General features: G+C 38.9%; 2 protein-coding genes across 2 annotated transcripts; both read left to right on the top strand.

Annotated features, from left to right (window-relative positions):
• Positions 1-4,946: 4,946 nt before the first annotated feature.
• LOC115579885 (interferon-induced very large GTPase 1-like) lies at positions 4,947-7,669 on the top strand. The gene has a single exon (XM_030413586.1). It carries the CDS (start codon positions 5,128-5,130, stop codon positions 5,773-5,775), a length of 648 nt encoding a protein of 215 aa, XP_030269446.1. The 5' UTR covers positions 4,947-5,127; the 3' UTR covers positions 5,776-7,669.
• A 5,385-nt stretch (positions 7,670-13,054) lies between these two features.
• Positions 13,055-20,995, top strand: LOC115579956 (up-regulator of cell proliferation-like). Its single transcript, XM_030413727.1, has 2 exons — positions 13,055-13,103; positions 16,229-20,995. The coding sequence occupies exons 1-2, from the start codon at positions 13,067-13,069 to the stop codon at positions 20,905-20,907; spliced, it is 4,716 nt and encodes a 1,571-aa protein (XP_030269587.1). The 5' UTR covers positions 13,055-13,066; the 3' UTR covers positions 20,908-20,995.
• The last annotated feature ends 526 nt before the right edge of the window (positions 20,996-21,521 follow it).

The following is a 21,521-nucleotide window of genomic DNA, read 5'->3' as shown; positions in this document are numbered from 1 at the left end:
TTTATAAGGAGTTGTTTACCATGATGACATACTGGAGGTGTTCTGGTTCTGTTCTGTGTTCTGAAGCTTTTTGTCCAGTCAGCGCATTGTAGCTGTTTCTCCATTCAACATTCTGTCCTGCACTATTTAAAACTGATACAAATATGATTCTGAAAAAAAACATAGCTGCTTTACAATGAAGCATCCATGTCATTCACATTTGCAAACAAACGCAGTACAGGCGATAAAACTTCTCCAATTAGAAATGTCTTAACATGGTAGATTCAGTACTGATAATGCACTAGGAGAGAAATCTGAGGAATTATCTGTCAGTAGAATTGAGCAATTAACTTGTAACTCAAAAGAAGAATAGGTTCACCACAGTTAACACGGACAGCTGTAGAGAATGTGTTTGTGTGACAGCTGTCTAATACTTTATTACTATTCAAGTTAGCCGGATGCAAAACTGGAAGTTAGCCTGCTGAGTACGTGGAACTCTCTAGTGTGCACACACTCTGTGGGCCCTGCAAAAAAGAAGATCTGGGTAGTTTCATAGTTGGGAAGTTGACCTTTTTTGGCTTCATGCCCTACTGAACAGCTTTCATTAGAACGAACCAGCGCCTCTTAAATGTTGTATCCAGATTTTAATTGTTTTATCCATATGTCAACTTTGCCAGTGTTTTTAGTTTCAAGTTAGCTGCACTTCAACTGCAAATATGACCACAAGAACTGCTTCTGAACCAAAAACCTCACCACCACACGTCAGAGAAGGAAAATGACCCATCTTACCCTCGGCTGTGCAGCAAGCCAATAATATTACAGCTTTGCCACAGTCTAACTGTACAGCACTAATCAAAGTGACACACACTTGCCAAGCAAATGAATTCCTTAAGTTGGACCCTTTGTTCATTCACACACAGCTACATCATTGCCTTCCAGGCATTTCTATCAAGACAATTTACACTACTAAAGTAGCAGCACAGGCAAACATACCATTGAGGATCGCAGAGCAAAAATGGGCTATGAGCTAATGCTATCTGATCTAGCACTGCTAAACTCTAAAGAAGAATGATTAAGAGTAGCTGGACTATGTGTAAGTGACTGTCTTTTTCTGTTTGACAGTCCTTTCCGGCTTTCTTTCCAAACTTGGACTGCAGGATTTTTATCCCAACAAGCTCACTCTTCGGTCCTTTTTGGAGATCAACAAAACCAGCCTCTATGATGGAGTTGTTACATCAGTGAAGGAAATACCTTGGTGCTTTCTCAGAAAACTGTTTAAAATCAATGCAGAATGTAGAAGCTGTACACAGTTATCAAACAATGATAATAATGAAAACAAAGATCCCTTCAGCCCTGACCGCTACACTCCTGATGACTCTGCAGATAATAAGGTTAACCCTCTGGATCTCATAGTAGCACTCTTCCTTTGTGCTGACAGCTCTCTGCAACAGGAAATGGCCCTCAAGATGTCAATGTGTCAGTTTTCTGTCCCACTGCTGCTGCCCAACGGCCATAACAGTCAGTGTACATTGATGCTGTGGGCTCTGAGAGACATCGTCAAAGAGTGGCGTCCACATGATTTGTCTGAATCAAGAGGGTTTGTTGAAGACAACATTGTCCAAGCAGATTTACCATTCTTTTCCTTTGTGAGGCTGAAAAACTGCAGTTTATCCAAGTCTCAGATTCTGAATCACATTCTCAGCCGTGGCCAGCTGCATCACAACATGTTCATACACAGAGATATGAAAGGAGGAGCAAACACAAGAAAAATTGCCAATGGTTTGGTAGAGGTTTGCTGGTTCCTTCCTGACGGTAACAGAAATCTTGACATATTTCCAAAACCAGTTGCCTTCGCCAATCTGAGAGGAGACATTGCTCAGTTATTCACACAATTCAGTTTTCTTTATGAAGTATCAACTGCTACCTTTGTATTTCTGGACAAAGTTGACGAAAATGAGCACAAGATTCTGACTTCTCTTCAAGATGTGAAATCCAAACTGTTCTTGGTTGTTAATGGCAGGTCAGAGAATGCTACAAAGGACATTAAGTCTGTCAAGGCAACAAAGGAAAAGTTAGATTTACCAAACAGCAATGTGAAAATCAAAGATTCAACAGTAAATGTAGCAGAGTTTTCAGAGAATCTTTGTGAACTCATCAAGCCACACCTATCTGATGTAAAATCCACAATAAGGATTGAAAATATGCCTGACAAAGCAGTTGATCTTGGTCTGTCTGTGGACGAAAACAACACTGACAAACAAAGGAAATCAGCTGAGGAGATCATAAACAGCATTGGGGAGCAGAGTATACCAGACTACAAGAAACAACAGCTTCATTTGCAAGGAGATAACTGGAAAAGGTTATCAAAGATAGAGAGTAAGAAATGTAGAATTAAAGATATTGGTGACTCCAGCTCCACTGGATATGAATCTCAGCTGGAGGCAGAACAAAACCAAATCAGGAAAGGGCAAAGCCAACTAAAACCATCCAAAGCAATGAAGAGATTTATTGAAACTTTATCAACAAGTGACAAAGAGAAAAGAGATTTTTTTCTTAAGTCAATGAAATTCAAGTTGGATACACATTCTCGGGACAAACTTACTGAGCTCCGTAACAGATTTAAAGAACAATGCAAGAAAAAAGATGCAAAAGTCATTGCAGAGTTGGATCGGGCTTTGGTGGATAGCTCCTTAGGAATAGAGCATTACATGAGAGAGATGGGACTGATCTATGAGTTCTCCTCACAGTCAGAAGACCCTGCTGATAAAGTGACTCATCTCCCTGGTTTGGCTGCTGAAATGCTCCTGGATGGACATCCTTTAGAGCTCTTAGATGGAGATGCTTCCAACATCCCAGAGAGATGGCTGACAGATGTGCTCATGGAGCTTCACAGGAAGGTTGGAGAGAAGAGCAAACTGTTGGTACTGACTGTGTTGGGTGTTCAAGGTTCAGGGAAGTCAACACTCCTCAACACCATGTTTGGAGTACAGTTTCCTGTCAGCAGTGGAAGATGCACAAGAGGAGCCTACATGCTCTTCCTCAGAGTGGGTGAGGATATGCGAGAAGAGATTAACTGTGACTTCATCGTCCTCATTGACACAGAAGGTCTGAAGTCTCCCCAGTTGGCTCAACTAGAGGACAGTTATGAGCATGACAATGAGCTGGCAACATTTGTCATTGGTATGAGTGACATTACCATTATCAATGTAGCAATGGAGAACTCAACAGAAATGAAAGATGTTCTGCAAATCGCAGCTCATGCATTCTTGAGAATGAAGGAAATTGGTAAAAAGCCAGTTTGTCATTTTGTGCACCAGAATGTTGCTGGAGTTTCTGCTCATACCAAGAACATGTCAGAAAGAAAGCATCTCTTGGACCAACTCAATGAAATGACACAAATTGCAGCTGAAATGGAAGGGCGGCCATTCATAAAGAAATTCACAGATGTTCTGGATTGTGACGTAGAAAAAAACAACTGGAACATCCCAGGACTCTGGCTTGGGACCCCACCAATGGCACCAGTGAACACAGGTTACAGTGAAGTTGTAGCAGATTTAAAGAAAAATCTCTTGGCAGTGAAAAGTGACAGAAGTGATGAACTCTCACAGATCCCAGAGTTTCTAGAATGGATGAGAAGTCTCTGGAAAGCAGTCAAATATGAGAACTTCATTTTCAGTTTTAGAAACACTCTTGTAGCTCATGCCTATGACAACCTTTGCAAAGAGTTCAATCAGTGGGAATGGGAGTTCAGGAAAGAGATCTTCTCTTGGCAAAAAGAAGCAGAGTTGGAAATCTTTAACGTTGACGAAACTGAATTCCAACGTCCAAATCAATTTGCTCAAACAAAGAAGATACAGGCATTGCAAAAAATAGTAGACCAAGAAAAACTAATGAAGCAGAAACTTGAGGAATACTATAAAAGTAAAGACAGACATGTGCACCTGATTGAAAAATACAACATTGAATTTTTCAACAGTATTTCAGGTCTCAAAAATGAAATCCAACATTCAGTAAACAATAAATTGGATTGTGCACTGGAGCTAAGAAAAAGTTTAAAAGAGGTTCAGGACATTCAAAGAAAATCCAGAGAACTGATTGAAGAACAAGTGATGAAACTCTTGAGTGACTGCAAACACCGCACACTATCTGAAGAGGAACTGAAACATGAGTTTGAAAAGATGTGGACTGAAGTCACAGCAAATGTGTCCGGGCTGGAAGAACAAGACATATCTGCGAGAATCATTGGCCAGTTGAGGAAAAACTTCTTAAATCATAATGTCAGTGAGGAATTGCAGAACATTGGAGACCTAAATGAAATTGGGAAGGGTTCATTTGAGGTCAAAACTGAACATGTAAAAAAAAATATTGTGACAAGGTTTTTGAGAAATCATATCTTGAATAAAGATACAAACAGAGAATTGCAGAACTTGGCAGATGGTGTCATTGATTCTTGTACACGTTTCGTACAAAATACTGCAAAAAATCATGCAGATTATAATGACTGTTTTACAAATGAGCTTCTGAAAATAATAGATATATCCCTTCAGCAACACAAGGATCTCAAGCTCAAGTTTCAGATTGACCTAACACTTCACATCTGTGGCATTGCCACAAGAGAGTTTCTTTACATGCACAGAAAATTCTTGGCAAAAATAGACCCCAAAATTCAGCTGGAGAAGTTCAAGCCTCAATACTTGTCAGATTTTCTCGATCTGTACAAGGAAAACGATGACTGCCAACGCAAAGCAAGTGATTTTGTACAACTTTGTATCAGACCAGCTGTTGAACAGTACATCAGTAGATCTCTGGGAACAGACATTGTGGATGAAATTTTGACAAGTTCCCATTCAGCACAGTACAGTTCCCGCTCCCTTTTCCAGTACAACATTCAGAAAGAGTTGCTGCTAAAGGACGACTTTGAAAGTTTTGTCAAGTACATCTGTAAATATGAAATATACGTCAAGGACTGGATATTTCAGCACATGCTGCAAAAAATGTCAGAGGACAAAACTTTGTGCAAACTGAAGAACAAGACTCTGAAGGTCATAGTTCAGAAAATAACAGAAGCAACAGAAAAGGCCTCAAAAGGAGAAGGATGGTGTTCAGCTGCCAGATAACCAGGAAAGTGTCACAGTGCTCATCAAAAACATGCGCAAATATCTGATCAAAGACATCTCAATTTCAGAGGAGGCTGAAAAAACCATCATGTTTCAAATCCAGAGCACATGCCATCCATTTACAAAGTGCCTCATTAAATCATTGAGTGAACTGAATCAACAGCTGCAGGAGGAATTCTCAAACTCTGAAGACATCACTGAGACTCTGAACAAACTTCCAATCAAACCACAAGATGAGCTTTTCAAGCGGGTGTTTGGCTGTGGACTACAATGTCCATTTTGTAAAGTTCCATGTGAGGCTGGAGGCAAAGATCACAAGAAACATCATGCAGCTGTTCATCGGCCAAAAGGTCTTGGTGGATACAGGATTATAAAAAATGACAAGCTGGCTGAAACACTGTGTACGACAGATGTGCATAGTGAATGTAAATTCAGAAACACAGACACTAAATGGGAGTTGCATCCTTTCAAGAAGTACACCAAGTACTATCCAGACTGGCACATTCCTCCTGACTCCTCCATAGAGGCATCTGACTACTGGAAGTACGTCCTGGTTAAATACAATGACAGATTTGCTGAAGAGTACAAAGCCAAGCCAGCAGATGTTCCAGAGGCCTGGAGGAGAATCACAAAGGAACAAGCTCTGAAAGGATTAAAAGATGCTTACAACATAAAGTGAACAGTGTACAAATCAGACTAAGACCTTCAAACGAGCATTTAACCATGCAAATATATAAATGTACTTCAGAGAAGAGCAAAAAGGATATGAGGACTGAAAATGTTAGGACATTCAGCAGAACAACCAGTCAATTTAGAGAGAGACCAATAATGTTTAAAAACTCAACTCTGCTGAACCATTACTTTTACTTCAGAGTATAAATTTTTAGCCTGTTTCAGAGTAAAGACAAAAGGCTAAAATATTTTGGAAGAAAGATTTTATGGGGGATTTTTTTGTGCAAGTTGCAGAATTTGAGAACTTTGTCACTGAATTTAATATAATTCAGATTATTTTCTACATTGTATTGTTTTCTCTTTTATGGTGTGAAAACTGCAAATGTTCTGCTTTCACTCATCAATTTTATATAGGTCCTCATGCATGAAGTCTGATGTGGACAATAAAGATTTTGACAATGATCATGAAAAAGAATATACTGGTTTTCTGCGAAAATGATTTTCAATTTCTTTTGAATTTGTTAGTTCTTTTTTCTGTGGGAAGTGCCAATATTTATACTGGTGAACACAATTATGATGCTGAAACTTAAATGATAATGATGCACTTCAAAGATCACATGGAACAAGACATCATTTATTGTCATGTTATGTTTTAGCATTTTGGTTTTCAGTTTTTATTTTCCATTGTTAATATTTTATATTACTGCATAAATAATTGGTGTGCACAATAATGATGATGATGATGATGACGATTTACCACAAAGACCAGCTGTTATGGATATGTCAGTATGGTTCATTCACAGACTTTTAATGTCAGTTAGATTTCTAATGTTTACTTGTAAAGAAAGAAAAATGTATATTTGATACCAGTCAGTGAAGAACAAGTGCGGATTTGTGTTACTTTTGGCACTGACTTTATGTTTTTTACTTTTACATACATGCCTTTTTTTTCTTATTTTCTTATTTTTAAATGTTTTTAAATGAATCTAATGACAAGTGTGCACGAAAATAAGAATGATGTATAACTATGTAGTACAAGAACCATGTGATGAGATTAAGTTTTGTTATATTTGTCATTTTTTTCCCTTGTTTTATTCATCTACATTTTTTGTAAAACAAAACCTGAAAACAGTAAACAGAGAGTAAACACATCAGCAGTTGTTGTGATTTAACCATGTTTATGCCAACTGCTTTTTGTTTCATTGTTGTAAATGATTAACTGACGATTTTCATTATTTTAGACAGATGATGATGATGTGTTAAACACGTAACAAAGAAGTTAAAAGCTGAAGTATTATTGTTTCTGACTTTAATATGTCTATTATTTTTTATTATGTTATGTTGTTTTGATGATTACAACACGTTTTCAGTTTTCTCCATCAAAACTAAAAAATAATGATGATAATGATAATGAAGTGCAAAGGCCTTGTGAAACAGATGTTTTTGAATATTTCATTACTATTCTATTTTTACATTTATTTCTAGTAGTTAGATGCAAAACATTTGTATCTCTTGATGTGTGTTTGATAAAAGTCGGTGAATAATAAATGTTGATGTAACTGACTTTGTTCTTTGTTCTTTATCAGTTGATCAGGCTGAATTTATGACTTTTATTTTCTTAGACGGATGATGAATAAACAATTAGCGAGGATGTTGAAAAGCTGTTCACTGTCTCATATTTGTTAACATGTTCTGTATTTTATTGGTTAGAAATTGTTTATTTCTGTATGCTGGAGTTTACAGGAAACCTGTTAACATGTGGGTTAGATGATGCTGAGTATAGCAGATGGTGAGTATAAACTGTAACAAATACTTGAAAGTATCAGAGCTTCATGTTAGAAAAGGAGAGTTTGGTTGTCAATGGCTGCCATGTTGAAGAAAATTAAACAGGTGGAACGACTCGTCTCGACTGTTTTTTCACTGGGAACACCTGCCTCCTTCTGAGAGGGAATATTTTAAACAGACACTAGAAAGACTCACACAGGACCAATTCAGCACGGTTCAAACTTTCACACCCATTCAGCTCATATTAACTGTATTTATCAGGTGGACATGTTTGTCCATTCACTAGGAGAATATTCATTCTATAACCATAAATACCTCAATGATTTGTGCCAAACAAGCAGGTGGCATGAAGGAGATTTCAGCCTCATGTTGTCCAAATAAAAACAGCTCAGTGCTTCATGTCACTGAAGGCGATCTGACCCTGAATTTTCTAAAATAATCACATTTCATTTCATACAAGGTGGTGCTGTTAAATCTCTCAGTTTGAGATTGAAAATGACAAATTACAGTCACTGCAGAAACTGAGAGGAAACTCTGACCGACAGATCGTCTCATTCATACTAATATTGTATGTGAAATGCTGCCATCCAGTGGTTTCACTGAAGAACTGCACTCGAGTCAAGTCCAGTTCTGCTGATGGAGAGCAGAAGATACGTTTTCTCAGTGTGTATGTGTGTGTGTGTGTGTGTGTGTGTGTGTGTGTGTGTGGTCTTGTTAATCACAATCATGACACAGTATGAAATTTTGATTTAATCAAATATCGGCAAATATATTTTTGAAAAAAAAATTCAACTTATACAGAATCTTTTGACAATAGAGTGAAAATGATTGTGTAACTTCTTCTAAGACATAGTTTGATGGTGCTGTGAAGAAGCGTGGATCATGGGAGTTGCATGTAAACATGTAAATGTGACCTCTGTCTTGGTTCATTTAATTTAACTTAAAATTTGGACAACTGACTGCATAATATATGAATCAGAAACAGAAATGCTTTACAGCAGCTCCCATTCAAAGTCAAGAATATGCAGAAAAATAGTAGTAATAATAATACTAATTATACTAATACTACTACTACTAATCATAATAATAAACTATATATATGCTCCATATTTATAATAGAAGTCTACTGTACTGTATTTTATACATTATCATCATGTTCTGTCATGGAGTACATCACTTCACTGCTAACAGAAAAGAAAGCAGCTCACTGCCAGTTGCAGCTTCTTATCTTGATCTGCAGTCTTTGTTAATTTTTTGTCATGATTGTTATTATTAGTACTTTGATTATCAAAAATCACAGTTACATGTCAGGATGTGGTTATTATAGACGGATTCAATATTTAACTGTCATGTGTCATCACAGTAACAGCGTTACATACATTAGCAGCTTTAAACACATAAACACATTATAAAACACATCATGTGGTCCTCTTTAAATGCTGGGTGAAGGTGTATATTTTGGTAAATAACCGCTGGTTCCAAATTAATGCAGAGTCTAATTTGTTTTTTAAAAAAACATCAAGGAAGAAGACGTGACCACTGACACTGCACGATTTTTTTCTTCGCCTTTTTCACGTATCGTGCTTGCTTTCTGTCAGTCATCACACTGATGATCGCCATGACTCCGGTGCAGCAAACTTTCTGTCTTAAAATATGCAGAGGAAAACTCGGGAGAAGCAGCCGCTAGATGTTTCTCTGTTGACCCCAAGAGAGTGAGAGATTGGCGAAAAAATAAAACAGAGCTTCAGCGTCTGTCCGAGGAGGACAGCAACAGGGCCAGGCTGCCTGCTGGAGGGAGGAAGAGGGCTAGCGAGGAGCCTGAGATACACATGCGGCAGCAAACGGGCACGCCACGAGAGAGTGTCCCGCAAAATCATCAGGGCGATGGAGAAACAAATGTACGCCACCAGGAGTGACAGCAGAGATGAGGAGTTTGCTACGAGTGCTGGTTGGATAAATCGCGCCCTCCGCCGCAACAACCTCACTGGCAGAAGACAACTATTGTCAGAGGATGCCAGAAATTTCACCGAGAACCTGGAGAAGTTTGTGACACTTTCATCCCGGATTATTGTGAGGAGGGAATTAAACGCCTGTCTCAAATAAACACCTGGTCTGTTAAAACCTAGGACTGGCGGTCTGCCGGTCCTACATCCCCCCCCCCCCCCGGTTTCCCGGAAAAATCACATGCCTGCTGGGCCTAACCAAGTAGTTTTGTTGCCTTATCACACTACGAGCTTACTAAGGTCCTGTTGGCCTGTTGCTGATGTTGTTTTGGGGGTCACTGGAGGTCTTTGCTATCTGATATTTTACTACTTTATACCCATTTTATGAGTGTGTGTGAGCATTTTCATTATAATCTGCTGTTTGGTCTACATTTCAATGATGTCAATCAAGACACAAAGAAGTCTGATCAAATTATTGTTTTTGCAGTTATATAATGTGATATTGTTTTCGTCTTCCTCCTTCTTGATTGATTGACTGATCAATCAGGACAGACTGAAGTGTGAAAACAGGCTGTGCTACTCAGTATAACAAAACTTCAGTGTAATGAAGTTTAAATCTAACTGAACTCTTGTAAAGTAATAGTGTCATTATTTCTGTTTTGGAAAACTGGGTTTTCATTCAGAAAGTATCACGAGAATAAAGAGAGATTCAGTTAGAAATGAGGAATTTGCTCACAAATGTTTTCAGAAATTCCACCAATTAAAATCCAGTAATCTGTATTAAAGATGCCTCAGGCTTTTTTGGTTCTGTGGATAAAAGAATATTCATTGAAATAAATTCACTATTTAGGCCTGATTATAGTTCTCACTAACACAGCGAGGCTATTTATGGAGCCATGTAATGATTTCTACTTCAGTTTTCACATCCTAGAAAGCAATAACTGATAAAAAAAGAACATTCAAAACTTTGACAACGATGAGGCGACAACTATCACTTTTTACAAGGAAAGAAACAGCTTCATGTGTTGTATTAAAATGCAGAATTTACTAGACGGTACAAAGTTTCTCCTCATGCACTGAGTCTTAAAATCATGTGGTTTGTATGGGAGTCTAGGATATTACGGTTACTTCATAACGTGGGCTACCACTACACTTATACACACACAGCAACCCACGTCTACCAACAATTGTCAATTGTATTGATCAGACCACAACAACAATTATTTTTTATTTTTAAATTTAAATTTAAATATGAAAAACTAATGGCACACCTGAAAGAGAGAGACTTAGAGTATGGGTCATTCTCCTTCAGAGAGAATATGGGGCGTAATTCCTCTAGAGAACACGATTCTTCTAACGTAAAGAAAAAATCATTATTTGTGATTAAAATAATGGTTGTTGGTTATGTATTAGTGACCCGCACAGATCTGAGATTTGACTGCTTTCATGGGAGCTCAGTTCCCGTTAACTCCCACGTAACTCAAACCCTGGATATACTGTATATTGTTAATCACAGCAGCAGTACAATGTTTGTTCTGTGTCTCTAATTATAGATACAATGCACAAAAAGCCCCTTATCACAGATATATCATATCATATGATATTTCAAGCAATGTCCAGCTTGTCATGATCGTATCACATTGGGCAATTATGCCTTATATTGTGCTATTATATGAAGATTATATCTTAGATTGCTGGCTCACATATATAGGCAGCAAGATGAGGGGTTTGTTTTTTGCTTTAAAGTTAGAACAGCAGCACATCTCAATGTCTGAACACATAAAGGATGTTTTATGATGTTTTATGCAGCTGTAAAGGATAAAGGTGTTTTTTATAGATAATCCTGCCATAACCATCATAATTCTGGGGTTCCGGGATCAAACCACCAACCTTGTTTTTGATGGCCAGCCACCCTGCCGTTTGAGTCAGAGCATACATATACTTCTTTGGCTCCTATTTATTTCCACAGCTTGTGCACCTCGCTCCACAAGTTTGCAGTAGTCAGAGTTGGAACGCCTCAGTTGCACATGTGCTACTACGGCTCGTATTACAATGTCCTGGAAACATCTTGCTGGCAACTCACAGCCTATATATACCTATGACCTTTCATATGAATTGTTATTATGTTAAAATTATGTCTTTATGTAGATCACATTCATCTTCAAGTTATATATACATTTGGAGAAATACACTCACACTTATCAATACCTAATCTTTTAACCTACAACTGGACAAATTACCAAAAATTTGCATTTTTTGTGGCATGCTGAGTTTGTAACAATATTTTCAAAAGAGGGCAAAAAAACATCTCAGATGAAAAATCACAAAGTTTTTAACTACAAAATCAACTCTAAAATTCAGTTTGGTGTTCACAAAGTTACAGTATGATGACAATGATTTTGAAGGGCATGTGGAAGAAAATCAATCTAGCTAAATGATGGAAGTAAAAGAGAAATGCATTTCCGAGAAAGAGACTGTGAGAAATTAAGCTGGCACTGACACAGTACTGACCCAAACACCTGTTGTATCAAATACTTTCACTTTCTATGTGCAGAATCAAATCCTTTCAGTTTCTATGTGCAGTATAAAAGCCACCGCTGTCACAGAAAGCCTCAGAGTCTCCTGCTGCCTGATGTCAGGTACGTTTGGGTGAATATATATATTCTGGAACCATGTAATTGATCTGAATTTCCATCCAAATATTTTGCAATAACTTAACAGTAGTTGAGTGCTTTACATTAAAATGCACAAAACTGTATCTAATCAATGGCAGACTAAAGCTACTTCATGTGGAATGTCTTGATTGATCTGATTTGTTTTGATTAGAATTACATTTTTGGTTTCATGTAACTAAAGAGATATTTATTTATCATGTATATTATATATTTTTCTAAATGTTTTTTTCCACTATGTCTAAAAGCTCAATAAAGCTGAGGGGAAAGTCAGACCAAGTCTACAATGAGACAAGAGCTTGCAGATACACTTCCACTTAATGTGTTATAAGAAGAGAGACAGAGGGGCAAAATTCAATCGCAGAAATTCATCTTTTCAGATATCCACTCGATAAATGCTGTATTCATGGAAAATAAGGTGAAAGATGAAACTTCATAGCAAAACATTATATGTTTCGTTATTTGCCAATTTCAAAGCTTGTTTTTTTTAATTACAATTAATAATAATGATCAGGATAGTGGATGATACACACTGATAAATGGGTAAATGTGATATATTGGTGGTAATGATGTTATTAATAGCACGCGTAATGACACATACTTCTGGGCTTAGCAGACCCCCCAGTGACTTTATGAGAGATAACAGATGAGAGAGACAGACAGAGAGAGAGAGGGAGAGAGAGGGGGAGAGAGAAAGAGAAAAAAGAGGTCTTTATAGATGGATGACAGGAAAAGGATTATTGGAGGTTCAGCCCCCGACCTTCAATTAGAATGATCTTCAGTTTATGAAGAATTAATTTCTCTAAAATTACAATTCAGGTAAGCTTATCAGTGACCGATCAGTTTGTTTTTGCCTTTAGGTTTTCAAGTACAGGGGAGTCAATGGAAAAGTCAGACCATGTCTTCAATGAACACAGATGGACAACAGCCTGCAGGTACACTGACACCTACCTTTTGTGCCTGTACATACACACATAGGCGGCCTTACCTATGTTTCAACCGTTTCAATTGAAACGGGCCCTGGCAGCCTGGGGGGCCCCTAGGCTGCCCACAAAAAAATGAAACGGCCAGGCAGCCGAGGGTATAGCTGCGCCAATCCCGTGGGTGCTCCGGTGCTCGAGCACCCACTGACAAAATTGAGCGCCCACTGAGGAGCTTATGCACGTGCTGTCACCGCTGTGCCGGTACAGGAAAATACTGGCCGGCCCTGCAGACAGTGGCGTAAGTATTGGCGCTGCGAGCAGTGCAGCTGCTTGTAGGAAGAAAATAAAAAAATAAATAAAAAAAGCAGCTGTCCAGAATTGCCACAGGCCCTGTTTTTGTGAATGAAATATCTGGGGGCGGGTCGGTCAGGTAACGCTGAGTGGCCTTGATGCCTGTCAGTCATGATGAGTCGCATCTCGTCAACTCTCTGATGCGTCTGCAGCTGAGCACTGTGAAGCATGTCTCTCTCCCCGGGCCGGGAGAGTTATCATACCGTAAAATACCAAATAATGAGGGGTGTTTTTTTGGGACAGGTGTTTAATTCCTTCCTCTCAAAAAAAAAAAAAAAAACAGCCAACCAGCACTCGCTGCAAACTCCTCATCTCTGCTGTCACTCACGGTGGCGGACATTTGTTTCACCATCGCCCTGATCATTTTGCGGGACACTCTCTCATGGCGTGCCCTTTTGCTGATCACCCATTCCCGCATGTTTATCTCAGGCTCCTCGTTAGCCTTCTTCCTCCCTCCAGCAGGCAGCCTGGCCCTGTTGCCGTCCTCTTCGGACAGACGCTGAAGCTCAGTTTAATTTTTTCGCCCATCTCTCACTCTCTTGGAGTCGACAGAGAAACGTCGAGGCGCAGCAGAAATAAATAAATAGAAATAAAATAAAAAAACGGCCGTCCATCGGCCCGTTATTGATCGGCACTCCGGGAAAAATCCTGGTACTCCCGATGACTTTTGTTTACAATTTTCAAGTTCATGATTGTTGTAGGTGTTATAGTTTTGGAGTGTAATACGATACCTGTTTGTGTCTTAAAATGCACATAAATATGAAAAATGCACTTGCATTTTGTTGAAAACCAACTTCAATCCTCGTTTTTCCCCTGTTCATTCCTGGTTTCTTGCCCTATAGAGATTTTAACACTTGGTCACATTGTATCGTTTTAAGACCATGCGAGTCCCTGGGAGGCATGATGAGTTTAGGCAACTGCATCCTTTCAGGTTTCAATGCTTCAGAGACGCATGGGCGCAAACATATCGGTAATCAAATGTTTTATGGGAACGGGCCTCATATGTAGTATTGAAACGGGCCCCCAGATGCCTAAGGCCGCCACTGCATACAGATGACATTTATAAGCAATAGAATGTCATCCTCAGTCTAAAAATTATTGAAGTTATCTATTAATAAAAATTGGCACTTGAGGAGAATATTTGACAGTCCCATCTGTTTCACACCCAGATATAGTTCAACATAAACGTGGATGAATTATCTATCCAGTAAAGAAACAGTCACCAACTCTTCCACGTACAGAGGCTAACTATCTTAATGATTTGACGAGGTCAAACAGCACAACAGTAAAAGGCATCCTGTCGAGCTTTTGACCACAAGTATACCTATACCTACTAACCCTGTTAGTAGGTATAGCAGCTGGTGAGTCTACAAACAGGGTTAGGAGACTCACCAGCTGCTATACCATGAGCAACCAGTCAGGCAGTTGTCAATGGCCTTGGGGAAAAATACAACACTTTCAGTACTTTCTTTACAGTAAAGTGTCCATGTAAGTCACCTTTGTCAAGCAAAAGCAGCAGAGTATGTGCATTGTGTTACATTGTGAGTATGATTGTGGGGTTACTTTTTTAATCGCGCCTACTCGCACGACTAACATGAATAAAAATAACTGCAAACCAAAAATGAAGACTGATCTGTAATCTGACTGCAATAAATGGATCAGAAGGTTGCTGAGATAACTTTATCATAATGCCGTATTGTAATCATCTTAATTCATGCTTCGTCAGGTCTGTCAGCCAGACAACAAGCAAACAACTTTGAATGAGCTTGTTCCCCTAATGGCGTTCTGCTATGCTGTGCAGTGCTGAGACGTATTTCCAAAACTTACCAGGTAGCCTGAAAAAGTCCACAGCAGCTCCTTTTTGTCCTGTCTTGGTATGAGTAGATATATTATCATACAGCCCTGGGCCCGTATTCACAAAGAATCTTAAGGCTAAAAGTAGCTCCTAACAGCCTAATTTAGGAGCAACTCCTACAAATAATGGGCGTGTCAGTCATAACTTTAGGAATCCTAATTTTTTTAAATAAGAGTTATTCACAAAACATTTTAGGCCTAAAAGTAGCACCTAAGTCTGGGAGACCTCAGAAGTAGTCCAGAGGACTCCTAACTTGCTAAGACCTAGTCACAGCCGAATGTTTTGGAGACGCTAAATGACAGGAAATTATTAAAACGATGTTGGATGGACTGCGAATGGATTGAAGTTGTGGTTTAGTTGGTGAGCGACGCAATAACGTTCCCAACCAACCGAAACAATCCAATAATGCCGGAGTTAAAATGTTTGGCGACACTCTGGTATTTGGCTAAAGGGGAAATGCAGCTCTGCAATGTGGATAATTTAGGGATATCAGAGCCATCAATAAGACGCTCTATCTACCAAACCATCAATGCGCCCAGTATACCCTGTCCGGACATCAGCCATGTCATGGCACAGCATTATGCATGCAAAAATGTCACAGGTGTGCAATATGTTGTGCAATATTTTGTCCCCTGACTCAATTTTTTGTGTCATTGCTTCAGTCGCATCTAATAATTGACTTTGTTTGTATTGCTTTGGGTCTGAACATGGCATAACATAAAAAAATCAAAAAGAGTTCATTAATCAACACGTATCTTGTTTAATTTGTACACAAAAAGGGATGCAATAATGTGTATGTTTTAATTGGGAGCTATCAATAAAGGAATATTGACAGCATGTATCTCTGTGTATCACAAACGCACACAAACCCACATAAATTCGAAATGGACTGACATGATGTTCTAAAATTGATCTTCTCTTTCTTTGACAGTCTTATTCAACTTTCTCTCAAAACTTGGACTGAAGAAATTTTATCCAAACAAAATCACTCTTCAGTCGCTGTTGGAGATCAACAAAAACAGCTTGTCTGTTGAAACTGTTCAATCAGTGGAGGATATACCTTGGTGTTTCCTCAGAAAACTGTTTCAAATCAATGCTGACTGCAGGAGCTGTGCACAACTTTCAAACAATGACGATGAGGAAGATGAAAACGATGATCCCTTTAGAATGGATCTCTACACTGCAGATGATTCTGCAGATGATAATGTTAACCCTCTGGACCTCATTGTAGCACTCTTCCTTTGTGCTGACAGCTTCTTGCAACAGGAAATGGCCCTCAAGATGTCAATGTGTCAGTTTTCTGTCCCACTGCTGTTACCTGATGGCCATAACAGTCAGTGTACATTGATGCTGTGGGCTCTGAGAGACATCATCAAAGAGTGGTGTCCACATGACTTGGCTGAATCAAGAGGGTTTGTTGAAGACAACATTGTCCAAGCAGATTTACCATTCTTTTCCTTTGTGAGGCTGAAAAACTGTAGTTTATCCAAGTCTCAGGTTTTGAATCACATTCTCAGTCGTGGCCAGCAGCATCACAATATCTTCGTACACAGAGATATGGAAGGAGGAGCACATGCAAGAAAAATTGCAAATGGTTTGGTAGAGGTTTGCTGGTACCTTCCCAATGGTAACAGCAATTTTGACAAATTTCCAAAACCAGTTGCCTTTGCCAATCTGAGAGGAGACATTGGTCAGTCAATCACACAATTCAGTTTTCTTTGTGAAGTGTCAACTGCTACCTTTGTATTTCTGGACAAAGTTGAAGAAACTGAGCACAAGATTCTGACTTCTCTTCAAGATGTGAAATCCAAACTGTTCTTCATTTTTAATCACAAGGCAGAGAATGCTAAAGAGGACATGATGTCCGTCAAGGCAACAATGGAAGAGTTGGGTTTACCAAACAACAATGTGAGAGTCAAAAACTCAAGAATAAATGTAGCAGATTTTTCAAAGAAACTTTGTGAACTCATCAAGCCCCAACTATCTGATGTAAAATCCACAATAAGGATTGAAAATATGCCTGACAAAGCAGTTGATCTTGGTCTGTCTGTGGACGAAAGCAAAACTGATGAACAAAGGAAAACAGCTGAGGAGATCATAAACAGCATTCGGGTGCGAAGTATACCAGACTACAAGAAACAACAACTTCCTTTGCAAGGAGATAACTGGAAAAGATTATCAAAATTAGAGAGTGAGGAATGTAGAATGAAAGATGCTGGTGACTCCAGCCTTGAAGAGTATAAATCTCAGCTGCAGGCAGAAAAACAAAGAATCAGGAAGGAGCAAAGTCAACTAAAACCATCCAAAGCAATGAAGAGTTTTATTGAAACTTTATCAACAAGTGACAAAGAGAAAAGAGATTTTTTCATTCAGTCAATGAAATTCAAGTTAAACACGCATTCTCGCGACAAACTTACTGAGCTGCGTAATAAATTTAAAGAGCAGTGCAGGAAAGAGAAAAAAGATGCAAAACTCATTGCAGAGTTGGATCGGACTTTGATAGATAGTTCTTTAGGAATAGAGCATTACATGAGAGAGATGGGACTGATCTATGAGTTCTCCTCACAGTCAGTAAGCCCTGCTAATAAAGTGTCTCATCTCCCTGGTTTGGCTGCTGATATGCTGTTGGATGGACATCCTTTAGAGCTCTTGGATGGAGATGCTTCCAACATCCCAGAGAGATGGCTGACAGATGTGCTCATGGAGCTTCACAGGAAGGTTGGAGAGAAGAGCAGACTGTTGGTACTGACTGTGTTGGGTGTTCAAAGTTCTGGGAAGTCAACACTCCTCAACACCATGTTTGGAGTACAGTTTCCTGTCAGCAGTGGAAGATGCACAAGAGGAGCCTACATGCTCTTCCTCAGAGTGGGTGAGGATATGCGAGAGAAGCTGGACTGTGACTTCATAGTCCTCATTGACACAGAAGGTCTTAAGTCTCCCCAGTTGGCTCAACTAGAGGACAGTTACGAGCATGACAACCAGCTGGCAACCTTTGTCATTGGTTTGAGTGACATCACCATCATCAACATTGCAATGGAGAACTCAACAGAAATGAAAGATGTTCTGCAAATTGTAACCCATGCATTCTTGAGAATGAAGGAAATTGGTAAAAAGCCAGTTTGTCATTTTGTGCACCAGAATGTTGCGGGAGTTTCAGCTCATGAAAAGATGATGACTGACAGAAAATATTTCTTAGACCAACTTAATGAAATGACACAAATTGCAGCTGAAATGGAAAATCAGACGTCTATAAACGCATTCACAGATGTTCTGGATTACGACATAGTAAAAAACAACTGGAACATCCCAGGACTCTGGCTTGGGACCCCACCAATGGCACCAGTGAACACAGGTTACAGTGAAACTGTAGCAGATTTAAAGAAAGATCTTTTAGAGACGGTGAAAAGTGACAGAAGTGATGAACTCTCACAGATCCCAGAGTTTCTAGAATGGAGGAAAAGTCTCTGGAAAGCAGTCAAATATGAGAACTTCATCTTCAGTTTCAGAAACACTCTCGTTGCTCATGCCTATGACAACCTCTGCAAAGAGTTCAATCAGTGGGAATGGGAGTTCAATAAAGAGAGTCTCTCCTGGCAAAACAAAGCAGAGTTGGAAATCTTAAATGATGATGGCAAATCTGACCTCCATCATGTGAATGAATTGGTTGAATCAATAAAATCAAAGCTGTCAATGGAAATAGAAGTTCAACAATCATCAATGACAGAGAAACTTAAGGAATACTACAAAAGGAAAGACAGACATGTGAATCTCATAGAGAAATACAAAACAGACTTTTTGAAAAGTATCAGTAGTCTTGCAAATGAAATCCAACATTCAGTGATGAATAAAGTGGATTGTTCATTTGAGCTGAGAAAAAGTTCAAAAGAAGCTCAGGTCTTCCAAAGAAAACACAGAGAACTGATTGAAGAACAAGTAATGAAACTCTTGAGTGACTGCAAAAACCGCACACTGTCTGAAGAGGAACTGAAACATGAGTTTGAAAAGATGTGGACTGAAGTCACAGTAAATGTGTCCGGCCTGGAAGAACAAGATATATCTGCAAGCATCCTCCAACAGCTGAGAAAACATTTCATAAATCGTAATGTAAATAAGGAATTACAGAACATTAGAGACCTAAAAGAATTTGGGAAGGATCCATTTGAGGCCAAAAGCGAACATTTAAAAGTGAACTTCCAAAATGTTATCTGGAGAAACACTGCAAAGAGAGAACTGCAGAGCGATGCAGACAGGATCATTGAGTCTTGTAAACGGTTTATACTTGATACTGCAAAAACAGAAACAGATTACCATGATTCTTACACAAGGGATCTCCTGGAGAAAATAGATGAATCTCTTAAACAATGCAGCAGGCGTTGCAAGCCCAAGTTTTGCATTGACATAAACCTTCATATTTGTGGCATTGCCTCAAGAGAGTTCCTTCAAATGCACAGAAAATTTCTGATGGATAAGGACCCCAAAATTCAGCTGGAGAAGTTCAAGCCTCAGTATTTTTCAGATTTTCTCGATCTATACAAAGAGAGAGATGATTGCCAACGCAAAGCAAGTGAGTTTGTTGGATGTTGTATTAAACCAGCTGTTGAACAGTACATCAGTAGATCTCTGGGAATAGACATTGTGGAAGAAATTTTGAACGGTTCCCATTCAGCACAGTACAGTTCCCGCTCCTTCTTTCAGTACAACATCCAGAAAGAGTTGCTGCTAAAAGAGGACTTTGAAAGTTTTGTCAAGTACATCTGTAAATATGAAATATATGTCAAGGACTGGATATTTCAGCACATCCTGCAAAAAATGTCAGAGGACAAAACTTTGTGCAAACTGAAGAACAAGACTCTGCAGCTCCTCGATCAGAAAATAACAGAAGCAACAGAAAAGGCTTCAAAAGGAGAGGATGGTGTTCAGCTGCCAGATGACCAGGAAAGCGTCACGGTGCTCATCAAAAACATGCGCAAATATTTAATCAAAGACATCTTAATTTCAGAGGAGGCTGAAAAAACCACCCTGTTTCAACTCCAGAGCACATGCCATCCATTTACAAAGTGCCTCATTAAATCATTGAGTGAACTGAATGAACAGCTGCAGGAGGAATTCTCAAACTCTGAAGACATCACTGAGACTCTGAACAAACTTCCAATCAAACCACAAGATGAGCTTTTCAAGCGGGTGTTTGGCTGTGGACAACAATGTCCATTTTGTAAAGTTCCATGTGAGGCTGGAGGCAAAAAACACAAAGAACATCATGCAGCTGTTCATCGGCCACAGGGTCTTGGTATGTATAGAAATATAGACACTGAGAAGCTGGTTCCAACACTGTGTACAACAAGTGTGCACAGTGAACGGAAATTCAAAAACACAGACACTAAATGGGAGTTGCATCCTTACAAGGAGTACACCACGTACTATCCAGACTGGCACATTCCTCCTGACCCGTCCATAGAGGCATCTGACTACTGGAAGTACGTCCTGGTTAAATACAATGACAGATTTGCTCAAGAGTACAAAGCCAAGCCAGCAGATGTTCCAGAGGCCTGGAGGAGAATCACAGAGGAACAAGCTCTGAAAGGATTAAAAGATGCTTTCAACATAAAGTGAACAGTGTAGGAGCCAGACTAATACCTTACTACATGCATTTAACCATGCAAATATATAAATGTACTTTCGAGAAGATCTGAAGGATATGAGGCCTGAAAATGTGACTAAGAGTCACATTAAAGATCGATGAATAATGAAATAATGTTTATTTTGATGTGTCTGTTCAGTCAAAGTCAAATCAGGACTAAATCAGTGCCTGACAGTGAAAACTGTGACATCCTTTGGTTTTGTCAACATGATGAAAGCATTGAGCTGAAAAAGTTGTAGAATAGCAGGTCATAGATTTTAATATGATTATGATTATTTTCAACATGTTTCTTACAAATGTTTTGCTTTCACTTATCAATTGTATATTAGTCCTCATGTATGAGGTCTGATGTGCAGAATAATGATGTTGACAATGTTCATGAAAAAGAAAATACTGATGTCTATATAGAAGTTTCACATTTCTTTTGTATGCTTTAGTTGTTTTTTCTTTAGGGAAGTTCTGACATTTATACTGGTGAGCACAACGATGATGCTGAAATGAAAAGGATGCACTTCAAAGATCACATGGAACAAGACATGCTGTCATGTTATATTTTTCATTTTTTACATTTTATATGACTGCATAA

The sequence above is a fragment of the Sparus aurata genome, chromosome 4 (assembly GCF_900880675.1).
Source record: "Sparus aurata chromosome 4, fSpaAur1.1, whole genome shotgun sequence".
In the NCBI taxonomy this organism is placed as follows: domain Eukaryota; kingdom Metazoa; phylum Chordata; class Actinopteri; order Spariformes; family Sparidae; genus Sparus; species Sparus aurata.
Note: the sequence above shows the minus strand (reverse complement) of the source record. Positions and strands in the feature narration are given on the sequence as shown.

What these genes read in the sequence shown, in the direction of transcription:
- LOC115579885 (XM_030413586.1), top strand. Translation starts at nt 5,128, where the DNA reads ATGCGCAAATATCTGATCAAAGACATCTCAATTTCAGAGGAGGCTGAA.
- LOC115579956 (XM_030413727.1), top strand. Translation starts at nt 13,067, where the DNA reads ATGTCTTCAATGAACACAGATGGACAACAGCCTGCAG. An exon ending in AGATGGACAACAGCCTGCAG is followed by an intron (nt 13,104 to 16,228) that starts GTACACTGACAC and finishes TTTCTTTGACAG; the next exon opens with TCTTATTCAACTTTCTCTCA.